The sequence below is a fragment of the Cibotium barometz genome, chromosome 46, assembly GCF_041138505.1.
Source record: "Cibotium barometz isolate CiBa-2024 chromosome 46, ASM4113850v1, whole genome shotgun sequence".
Classification (NCBI taxonomy): Eukaryota; Viridiplantae; Streptophyta; class Polypodiopsida; order Cyatheales; family Cibotiaceae; genus Cibotium; species Cibotium barometz.
Window position 1 is genome coordinate 39,942,331 of NC_141091.1, and position 11,757 is coordinate 39,954,087.

Sequence of the window (11,757 nt, forward strand, 5' to 3'; positions counted from 1 at the left end):
AGAGAGAGAGAGAGAGAGAGAGAGAGAGAGAGAGAGTTTCAACATTTGAGAGTGTGTGTGTACGTGACAGAGAGAGGGAGAGGGCATGTGTGTGTGTGTGTGAGAGAGAGAGAGAGAGAGATGGTTGTAGAGAGGGAATAGTTCTTTTCTGGAACCTTGGTCGGCCGCAGCAACGCGCGGGTGCAATACTAGTATATATAATTCAGATTGTTGGCTACGTGGACTTTGACTCAACAATTTGACACCCAGAAGGCTTCACCCACCTAATATATATATAATTCAGATTGTTGGCTACATGGACTTTGCCCCCACTCCGCTACATCCTCCTGAAGGCAGGAGCAAAAAGCACAGCAAGTAGGAATGATATATATGCAAATAGGAATGACATATACATATATGCAAACAGGAGAGGGAGAGAGAAGGGATTGAGGTGATAGCTCAGCTCAAGTGGTGAAGGTCTTTGTCTAGGACCCGGATGTCCTGGGTTCAAAACCCCACTAGGAGCTTCCACAGCAGCAGTGGATAGAAAAGTGCTTTTGGCCGAGCGCTTACGGGCGGTGAAAATTGGCAACTACAGGAGGATCTTGGGCCTAAGGCTAGTCTGAAAAAAAGAGAGGGGGTGGGAGAACTGCCGAGAGAGTGCAGACCCAAGTATGACACTGTAGGCAGATGAAAACTGTCAAGCTAAGATTTATCCAATTTAAACCTAATGTGCATAAATTTACTGAAGTGTATTTATATATAGGCTGCGTAACTTACTTCCAATCACTTAACCAGGAACAAATGTTGATAGTTTGGCCTCATGATATATCTGCTCTTTAAGCAATTTTATAAAACTCTCTTGCCAACACATTCATTGATGAAGACCAGTGAGCACCCATTAGGATTAGACTCACTTCCATAAAGTTTTTGAAAACCCACATTGCCTTCATTTTGATTGGTTGGAGAAAATCATTTTTTTCGAGTACTGAAACCAACATTCAGGCTTTTGTAGACTTGGACACTAGTTATAGCTGATCAGATGGGATAACATCATGTCTTTCCTGTACAAGTACACATAGGAAACATAAAATAGTCTTGACAATACTATACAAATTTGTCAGCCATTAAGGCATATAATACAAACTTTACAGATCCTGTAATAGCCACTTGAAGAGCTCTGAATAATTCAACACCAAGGCTAGAACAATTTGCGTTTAAGCTTTGGTCAAAATCTGTCCGAGGGCTGGAATCGCTTTGGTAGGTAGTGGATCCACTCACTGGGCATTCTTTTGGAGTGCTGTAGGGTCCTGTATGCTGCGTAATTAGAAGGCATGTCTCTGCCATCTAGTGCAGTTGGTTCCTGAGAGTTTGGTCCACATAAACAGACAGCATAATTAGAAGACCCTTCTTAATCCCATGCCCAAGAGAAGCTTAACATTGACTGTTAGCAGGGACTTCACTTCCCACATCTTCTCATGCGCCAACAATGCAAAACTTACTTTTGGCATTTTAATCAACTTCATGTTAGATTCTTCCAGAGTTTTGTTACTCTTCCTTGCATTGCACTTGGAGCATGCTGTCACCTAATAATCCATCATACAGATTCTATATTACAGGGTGATCCTGAATAATATGCTGAAACTCTTAGTGAAAAGTCCCTACATCCATTACAAGAACACAAACTCCTGCTAACTTTCATACACAAAAGGGAGCAAAGAGACAACCATCCTCTACACTGCATTCCTTTCCATGAAAGTACTAGAGGTTCCCATCACTTGTCACTCAAAGACACAAAGAGAATACTTCAAGCAGCGACAAACCCAGCAGTCTACAAGCAATAGCTATGTATAACAGTATTTTAAGACCATAAGAACATGTGAAAATGGCATTTTTCCAGCCCTAAAAAGGGGTTTTTATCTGATTTATTTGGTTATTTTTGGGTTTTTATGTCTTGTGCTGCTGGCCGACAGCCCCTTACTGGGCCAACTAGCAGCCCACCTCATATATATATATATATAGAGATTCGCTTCATCATTCAGCAGTCGCACCACATCAGTGATCACATCAGTCACCATCACATCATACACCTGCTGCTGCTGCTGCTGCTGCCGGCGCCTGCACTACATCAGATCATCATCTTCGCCATTCAGCACCAGCATTTCTCTTGCAGCATATCTTGGGACAGCAGCCCTCTCTGCTACAGTAGAGCACTTCAGCGTTTTACATCAGCTCACACCTTGGGACAGCAGCCCTCTCTGTGCTACAGTACAGCACTTCAGCGTTTTACATCAGCTCATATCTTGGGACAGCAGCCCACTCTATGCTACAGTACAGCACATCGGTGTTTTATCATCAGTTCATGTCTTGGGACAGCAGCCCACTCTCTGCTACAGCACAGTTCACCTCGGTACAGCAGCCGTCTCTGCTCACCATCTCACATCATCGGGACGGCAGCCCTCTCTGCTTATCTTCATCAACACCACTCGGGATGGCAGCCCTCTCTGCTCCTCACCACCACTTAGGTATTGCAGCACCCTTGTCACCAGAGCCTGTCTCTCTGCATCCACTGGCACGAGCATTTGACACCGACCACCTATCGGAGTGCCTTGCCTCACATCGACGCGAGCCTTCGTCATTGACCGTGCTTGAGCTCTGAGGTCGTCTGTGCTTCTGCACCGGTCTACCTCACATCAGAGGACCTCTTGTACATATTGTCACTCACCATCATATATACACTCATTCACCCATTTCATGCTGTGTTGTTTTGCTCCGATCTCTCATACATTTGGTCCTTTCGTCCTTTTTCCTTCACATGGTATCAGAGCTATCGTGAGCAAAGGGATTGAAGACCTTGAGAGCACACGTCATGGATTGTCTACCCACAAGCCCGGAGGACCAATTTTTCTCACCAAAAGTTGTTTCTCCTTACTCTTATCTAGACCACACGATGGATGGGACTTCTCACTCAACGGAGATCCCCCTTCAAGATCTTACATTGGGAGACCATTAACCCATGTACATCTACTCATCTTCACCACCTTTGCCATCATGATCTCTCTCTCTCATCTTATCAGAGTCAGATTCCAGAGGGGGATACATTCCTTCTGCTAGAGTGTCAGTATGGGACCCTGGTATATCCTTCATCTTCTCTCATGGTCCTCTTTTTGGCCTGAGAGGGGGTGTGTGAAAATGGCATTTTTCCAGTCCTAAAGAGGGGTTTTTATCTGATTTATTTAGTTATTTTTGGGTTTTTATGTCTTGTGCTGCTGGCTGACAGCCCCTTTACTGGGCCAACCAGCAGCCCACCTCATATATATAGATTCGCTTCAACATTCAGCAGACGCACCACATCAGTACCACATCGATGATCACATCAGTCACCACCACCACATCATACACCTGCTGCTGCTGCTACCGGCGCCTGCACTACATCAGATCATCTTCACCGTTCAGCACCAGTGTTCCTCTTGCAGCATATTTTGGGACAGCAACCCTCTCTGCTACAGTAGAGCACTTCAGCATTTTACATCAGCTCACACCTTGGGACAGCAGCCCTCTCTGCTATAGTAGAGCATTTCAGCGTTTTACATTAGCTCATATCTTGGGACAGCAGCCCACTCCTTGCTATAGTACAGCACATCAGCGTTTTATCATCAGTTCATATCTTGGGACAGCAGTCCACTCTCTGCTACAGCACATCTGCGTTTTTCTTCTACAGTTCACCTCGGGACAGCAGCCCTCTGTGCTCACCATCTCACATCATCAGGACAGCAGCCTTCTCTGCTTATCTTCATCGACACCACTCGGGACGGCAGCCCTCTCTGCTCCTCACCACCACTCAAGTATTGCAGCACCCTCGTCACCAGAGCCTGCACCACTCGGGACAGTAGCCCCCTCTGCTCTTCATTACCACCTCAGGTACCTCTGCACCACTTCACCTTCTGCTGCCCACTACCACCTCAGAGTGCCTCTGCATCCACCGACGCGAGCCTTCGACACCAACCACCTCTCGGAGTGCCTTGCCTCACATCAACGCGAGCCTTCGTCATTGACCGTGCTTCAGCTCTGACCTCGTCCGTGCTTCTGCACCGGTCTACTACTCAAGAGTCACCTCACATCAGAGGGCCTCTTGTACATATTTTCACTCACCATCATATATACACTCACTCACCCATTTCATGTTGTGTTGTTTTGCTTTGATCTCTCGTACATCTAGTCCTTTTGTCCTTTTGCCCTCACAAGAGCACCTTCTTAAGCTTCATCAATGTTCCCTAAATGGGTTCCCTTTGTTTCTGGATTGCCTTTGTTAGTGATTCCAAAGCAGTTTGGATTTTTCTATTTATTTTTGTATGAAGTGTGTAATGCTTCTTCAGCAGTTGTTTGTCTAATACATATATATGTGTATATATATAATCATTTATATATATGTATATGCTTATCCCAAACTGCTGCATTGACCCCCATCCAAGCATGATTTTTGATGGGCTTGGTCATCCTTCAAAATGACAGGTTTAATAGATATAATGCCCGTTTTTTCACAATTTACCTTATTTTTTGATGGTCACTCAAAATAAGTGGTTGTATTTTACAGCCAAAATGCCCAAAAACAGGCATGACGCCTGTCAAAAAGCAACCTTGCCCCCACCTACTGTAGGTAGGGGAAGGCTTCTTGTGGCTTCTTAAAACCGAATTAACCCCTTCTTAGACAACAATGTTCTATTAGAGTTTATTTTAATAGAGTTTTTTCTTCCAATCCCAAACAGGGAATGCTATACATGTCTTAGTGTGCATAATCTAGAAAACAATTATGACTGTAGGCCTACAGTTATGACTGTAGGCCTACAGTCATAACTGTAGGCCTACCTAAACCCACCAGTCCATGCCACAAATGGTATGAGACACTACTTGTGTGGCCTAGGGATCGTCGTGCCATTGAGTTTTGGCAGTGAGCTCTGATTGAGGCAACAAGCAAGACCTTGGAGCTCTACAGTTATGACATATTATATTGCCTTCCATTATGGCTCTGGAGAGGATCCCCCACTCACCCCCACCACCCTGGTGTTTACTTTACTACACCACACAGCTGGGCAGTGGGCAGGACACCTTTGCCTTCAACAGAACATCATTAGCGACTTCTTCCAGGAGCTGACCTCATAATGGAGGACTACCCCTCACTCCCCCAGCAGGTGAGGATAGTGCGCTTCCATGACCACCCCATGAAGGTGGCCGATGGTCCGACCTGGTGTTGGGACAGCCACCCCTTGATCCCCAACGGGACCCAGGGACCCAACCATCCACCAGGAGGCCCAAAACATCCCCTTCTTCTAGTACTTGGTTCGCCTGGGCCAGTGCATTCTCTTACAGCCACTACAAGGCATGATTTCCTTGCAGATTACTAGCGCAGGCTCTGGCCGAGCTTCTGCCCTCAGAAGGTTACTCTGCTCCTCTGGCTTTTTGGTACACTGCAGCCTCGTGGTGGTTGATTCCTTGCTCGCCATAGCGGACCGACCAGCCTTGTGCAGCCAATGCAGAGCACCTCAGGAAACTCTGCCCAAAGGCTTAGCAGGTTTGGTGGAGGATTCTTAGGCTTATCACATCCAAGCCGAGCACCCTTCGATTCGTCACATGGTCACAACCCTTCGTCACATGGGAGAAGGGTGCAACCCTTCAATACGAGGAGGATGGTACCAGCCTTGCCCAGCTCACCCACTTTCAGATTTCGGACATCCCTGCCTTAGCAGTCCTGGTTACACAATGGATCCCAGGGAGTGGTGTTTGTCAGAGATGGGAGATCATCAACAGTATCACCGCTCGGCATAATTGGTGGGTGAGATGCAAAGAGAACATTGATGGCACATCCACCCCCCAGGCAGAGGTGATCTGCTTCATTTGGCTAGACACCATCCACACTCTGCAAGGACGCTGGGAGCGCCTCACAGGCAACTTGGAGCGGATGCAGCAGCACTAGGCTGCCTTCCTTCGCATTTGGAGTCCAAGCCCCTTCCTCACTAGAGAGGGCGATGGACCATCTTGGTATTATAGGTCCCCAGTGTGGCTTTTCCCTCCCCCTCCCACAGTGTAGTCTCCCTCCAAGAGCAGTCAACCACAGAGGGATCCCCTCCTCTTGTCTTTCTCTTTTTACCTCTTTCGAGGGATGTATGAAGCAGGCTCCCCCTGGGGCTGCTAGTTTTTTAGTTTGCTTTTCTGCGGGCATGTCTCTTTTATGACTAAAGAAGGATCTTCTTTTGGGGGAACGCCTCCTATAGGCAACCTAAATTTGAGTGTTGACTGTAAGGGTCTTCTGAGTTGCTGTGAGGTTAGGAGTGTATGGGCTGTATCCTCCTGTCTGCTTGTGCAGGCCAACTGCTAATGGCACAAGTTGAAAAACAACTGAGCCACAGTGCATTGAAACAAAATATCATTGAAGTCTACTCAAATCTGATCCTAGGAGTGGTAATGTGCATCAGTTATTGATTACCAGCAAAAAGACCAATAATACTACTTACAAGATTCTGCCAAGTCCATTCTCCTCCTTGAGAAAGCGGGACAACATGATCCACTGTCAAGTTCTCACGTGCGTTACAGTATCTGCAGTACAAGGAATCCTGTCACAAGTGCACTGAAGTGCAATGATCATGCAAATGTAGAGCAGAGATTGTTAAAATCAAAGGTCATGAAAAAAACAAGGTTCCTCACAGAGAAATAATGAGTCAATAGAAGTGAACAAGATGTAGCAACTTACTGGCATCTGAATTTATCTCGTAGAAAAATGTTTTTCCGGTTCAATGACAACTTCACCTTGTCTTGTTTGGGGGTGTGAACATAGTCAGTGATCTGAGAGGCTCCAAAAAAAAAAACATACAGTGATCTCCTTGCAAGCTTAAACCCAAAAACATGCAGATTAGAGACTAGTTGGCCTTGAAGAAGAAGAAGAAGAAAAAAAAAAAGCAGTCAATGTGGGAATATATGCTGAAATGTCACGATTAAAAAAACTCACACGTAATACGGCTGGTATGGCAAACGGTCTGCTAGGGGAGTTAATCACCTGATCGTAATACTCAAGGACATCTGCCTGTATTAACAATCAAGGGTAAACATGGAGGCCACAAGCTAAGCAAGCTATATTACAAGCCAGGCTCACCCACACCAAAGAGCACAGCCTCCAGCATACAATGTTGATGGGCAAAGAGCACACCTCCAGCACACGACTAACCTTTTCAAGAATTTCCAGGCAAAGAGCACGCCTCCAGCATACAACATTGATTGGCCTGTCCTTCACATTCATTGCAAAACAGAAATTGGATGTTCATTCTCAAAAGGTAAGCAGAGCAAAGTGTGAATGATGATAGCTTGCCGCTTTCCAATAACCCAAAAAACACTGCATCTACCCACTTTAATCATTTCAAACCACATGCAGTAGCAAAAAAAAAACCTTGATTTTACTAATGCAAAGTGAGGATGGCGAGTCCTCTTGCTGGCCAGTGACAATCTACTCAGGTGCATGATCTTGGAACCTTGCAAGTAGGCCAAAAAACATGGCGCTGCAATTTGTTCTGAGGCGCATCAACGACTGGCCGGCCCTCTTCTAATGCAACCGATGGCTGCTGTTTCTGCTGAATCCCATCCTCTGCTACGCAGGCAGCCTCCTCAACAGCCCAATTCGCAATGACCAAGATAGCCCTCATCTTAACGGCCAAGATTTCCTTCTGCTGAACGGCTGCAACCGACGGCCGAGATCCACAGCACCAACGGCCAAGAGTCAATCAAGATCATGCTGCTCAAAAGCTTCAATTTTTCTGCAACGGAAGGCCACGCTCCATGTTCTTCTGATGGCGATGCAAACGGCGCTGCACAAGCAGGTGCCTTTGGAGGCGAATCGGACACTGCAGCTATCCACGACCGCTCTTATCACAGGGATGGTCTTTGCCTTTCACTTTGGTGTCCTTGTGCTGCAGGGAGGAGCTGCTGCTTGCTGCAGGTCCACTGAAGTTGGGAACTTCTTAAGTAAATTGTAATTTGTGAACTCTGGATTCAAGGCTAAATTTTATGTGAATCATGCTGCTATCGATCCTGTTGAATGCAAAGTTAAGGCAATTGCTGCACATGTAGCAGTGCACACAAAAGATGCAGCTGGTCCTTATGTTTTTATATTAGTCTATGTGCTGATTTCTAATGGAGATAAATCTGAAGCCCCTAGTGTCGGCAACAATATGCTCATCCTTCTCTCTCCCTTGAGACGAGGGGGGGAATGTGTTACTGATGCTGATCGTCCTCAAACTCAAGAGGAACCTAAAGAAGGTGTTCCTGCTGATCAACATGCACGTGATGTCTTCAATCGAAGCTTCAAACAAAGTCAACAGCTTGTGTGAAGAAGAAATCTGAATTTTGATGCATATGACAACCTCCTTCAGCTCTTCTGGGAACAAGCAATAGACTGATGTCTTCTTCTACAAATTGCGAATACTCTACAAATCTGAGGGCCCTGAAGAATTGTTACTGGTGTGGTTGCTGGGTGTAGCGTGTTCAGCAGCGCAAAGCTGCAAGTGCAGATCAACTGAGCAAGAGAAGCATTGACAAAGCGCAATGTCGACAGGCATAGGTTGCAGAGAATCGACGACGAGGTAGCAAGGTCGCTAGAGTGCTAAAGTCAGGAAGATGGATATGCATGAGACATGTGGTACTCATGATTCCAAGTCTCTATGGGAAGAGACAAGAAGGATGTCGACAGTGATCACGAATGATCGGGACTTATGTAGGAGGAGCAAAGGTTTCTAGAGAAAAGAGATACAGATGTATGTGTGACAGGGAGATCACACATACTTATATTGGTCACATACTCCCAAACTTGGTTACAAATTGTGCCTCATATGCACACATGGGTATGTTCAAACTTCCGAGAGTCGATTGATGGAGCTGATTCATTGATGACAGATTGTCATCATGGCATGGCCTTTGAGTCATCTATGTGAAGATGGAAAATCACATATGTAAGTGAAGGATGAGTGGATTAGAACTCCACAAATAGAGATGATGTGATATAATTCACTTGTGGTCTTCACATGACACACAGATGATGTGATATAATTCCCTTGGTTCACGTATTATGGATGTAGGCATCGAGGTTGTTATACCTTATGAATACGTTGGTTCTTTGCGAGACATGCCATGCATGTCATGATAGGTTTTTGGACATTGTCAATAGAAGAATGACATGGAGATGTGCACACATGATGGATGCACATGATAATATTTTATACATGGAGATGTACACACATGATAATATCTTATACATGGAGATGTACACACATGGTACTTCCGTTACAAGCAGGTGAATGAAGGCAATATGGATCACTACAGAGAGTGACTTTGCAGACATTGATTGGATATAGCATGGATTTTTGCTATGGATGTGATTTAAAATCAAATGGCACAGATTATATACGATTTGGGTGATATGGTGCTCACATGGATGAGAGCTAGCACACATAAAGTTCTCATTGGAGAGAAAATGTATATGATTTGGGTGATATGATGCCCACATGGATGAGAGCTAGCACACATAAAGTCTCTCATTGGAGAGAACAATGCCAGATTGGGATTGGAAGAGTTAGAAGTTTTCTCGCCATGAAAGATTGAAGATTCAACAAGATGAGGAAATACATATGTTACCATAGACTGACTATGCAACAATGGCCAAATTGCATAAGTGAAGTCAGTTCATATGTGGGCTCATATATCTTTTGGTCATGGTTTGAAGATTACTCCTAGTTTGTCTTTGAGGGGGAGTGATAACAAATCCAAATTGGGATTTCCAAGGCCTAAACAGATCCCTAAAAATCATCTCTATGGGAACCCCCAATTATGAGCTAATACCCACTCCTCTAGATTTTAAGGTCCACCATAAAAAGCACCTTTCTGGATACTTCACACTCACCCAAAGTTCTTACCAACCCTAAAGTCACGTATAGCCCTAAGTGACCTATGAGACACAACACAATACTGCATGGACAGCTCTCTATATTTGTCGTGAGAGATGATTGGCATCTACTTGCATCTTTGCAAAGATAAGGGCACCTCCTGCACTTCCATGGCTGTTAGTGCCATTTGGACTCATCTCATCCACACACAAGGGGTGGATCTATACTAGACTCTGAGTTGGAAAGACCAGAAACCTCCCTTTGTAAAGGTTTATGGCCATTCCCACCCCCTTCATGATGTTACATTCTCCTCCAGAGTGTCAGCCACACACAGAAACCTCTCTCCCCCATCCTTCTTTCGCTGAGGCGTCGATGTTTCCCCATTCCACATGCATTCTGGAACAGAGCTCTTGCTACAATTAACAAACCATGATGGTTGTAAGCTCTTCCTACATCTTTGCAATAAAGTTCATGATGTATGGTGCTGAAACAAGCCTCATGACTGTCCACATGGATAAATAAAATCACTTCTTCTGAGACACAAGAGATGTATGTCCAGGAAAGCATAAACTTGCCTGTTGACAGCATTTGAAGAAGACCAACTACCTTCAGACTTGAGTGCAACATGGAAGGGGGTAAGGTTTGTATGACCCATGCATCACATGACCAGGGAAAGATTGGTCGAGCTGTACCTGTACGACACATCGAGTACAAGGCCTCTGTACCAGGTGAGCTCCTTGTCGTCCTCATCGTCCCCATCCCATTCTTCATGATGCGCCTCTGTTGCCGCAATATTGATTCCTGGTGAGGCAGCCAATCTTCTAGAGACCATGTGCCCTGAACAGGCCTCCATGGTCCTGTGAAAACAGTTGATCTGAGCAGCTCTGAAACTGCAATCCCAAGCTTCTGGTTCACCAAATGCAGATATTGTTGGGGAGCGGCACACAAAGACCACGCCTGGCTTCTCTCTCGCACCATGCCAAGCCGGGGACAGATGAACGCCAGTGATGCTTCGTTGCCGCTGTAGAGTGTCTCCGAGGAGGCCATCACTGGTTCCAAGCAGCCATGGAGTCCTCATGCTGGCAGGGTAGGGTGAGAGTAGGAGCTACAGGGCACTGCGAGGCAAGATGTCCACACAAATTTACACTAGTGCAGTCTCACAGAGAATTCTGAGAGCGAGTTATGTCGACAAATTGAAGAAGGGGAAGAAAATGAGCCAATTGAGTGCGATGGGCGCAGCAGAGACGCGCTCAATTGGCTCTCTAGCACAGCAACGATCCTCAGGGGGATCGGGACTCGGGAGAGAGAAGGGTTGTAGACGCAGGCCAAGCCAGTCAGAATGATACTGAGGATCTGTGCTCAGAGAAGGCTGTCGTGGTAATGACACGTCTCCTGCGTTTCATTGGTGGTGAGAGCCCACACTGTTCCTGATCAATGGCAATGGCCGCTGCGCTGCATCCTTGTACTTCCATCATGGAGGCAAATGCCACCAATCACGTTTTTGCTCATGTTTTCTAGTATCTATCCTTTATTTTACTCATTGTTGTCTTTATTTGATATATCCTTTCTTTTACTCATCTATCCTTTATTTTACTCATTCTTGTCTTTATTTTGTCTTCTTTCCTTGATGATTTTTTCACATTTCTCCCCTTTATTTCTTTGATTACCTTTTCTCCCCTTTATTTTCCACAATGATGTTTTCTCCCCCAAGCCCTTGATTTTCCTCATCATTTCTTAGCGTGTTAGCACTTAATGCAGTCCCAAAGTACACAACAAAAAAAAGAAGTGTGTAAGGGTTGAGTCCCTTTCTTTTGATATTAAGTTGAAATTCTTTGCCTGATATATGGGCGCACAATGA

At 45.4% G+C, this 11,757-nt stretch overlaps 1 protein-coding gene across 1 annotated transcript; it reads right to left on the reverse strand.

Moving 5' to 3' along the window:
* Positions 1-986: 986 nt before the first annotated feature.
* On the reverse strand, positions 987-11,254 carry LOC147612210 (uncharacterized). The gene is made up of 7 exons (XM_086784100.1): positions 10,592-11,254; positions 7,196-7,250; positions 6,980-7,054; positions 6,725-6,816; positions 6,489-6,570; positions 1,482-1,565; positions 987-1,342 (listed from the first exon to the last, which is right to left on the reverse strand). Exons 1-7 carry the CDS (start codon positions 10,975-10,977, stop codon positions 1,208-1,210), a joined length of 909 nt encoding a protein of 302 aa, XP_086640226.1. The 5' UTR covers positions 10,978-11,254; the 3' UTR covers positions 987-1,207.
* Between the last annotated feature and the right edge of the window lie 503 nt (positions 11,255-11,757).

What these genes read in the sequence shown, in the direction of transcription:
- LOC147612210 (XM_086784100.1), bottom strand. Translation starts at nt 10,977, where the DNA reads ATGAGGACTCCATGGCTGCTTGGAACCAGTGATGGCCTCCTCGGAGAC. An exon ending in CGAGATAAATTCAGATGCCA is followed by an intron (nt 6,571 to 6,724) that starts GTAAGTTGCTAC and finishes CTTGTACTGCAG; the next exon opens with ATACTGTAACGCACGTGAGA. An exon ending in AGTTGATTAAAATGCCAAAA is followed by an intron (nt 1,343 to 1,481) that starts GTAAGTTTTGCA and finishes CCAAACTCTCAG; the next exon opens with GAACCAACTGCACTAGATGG.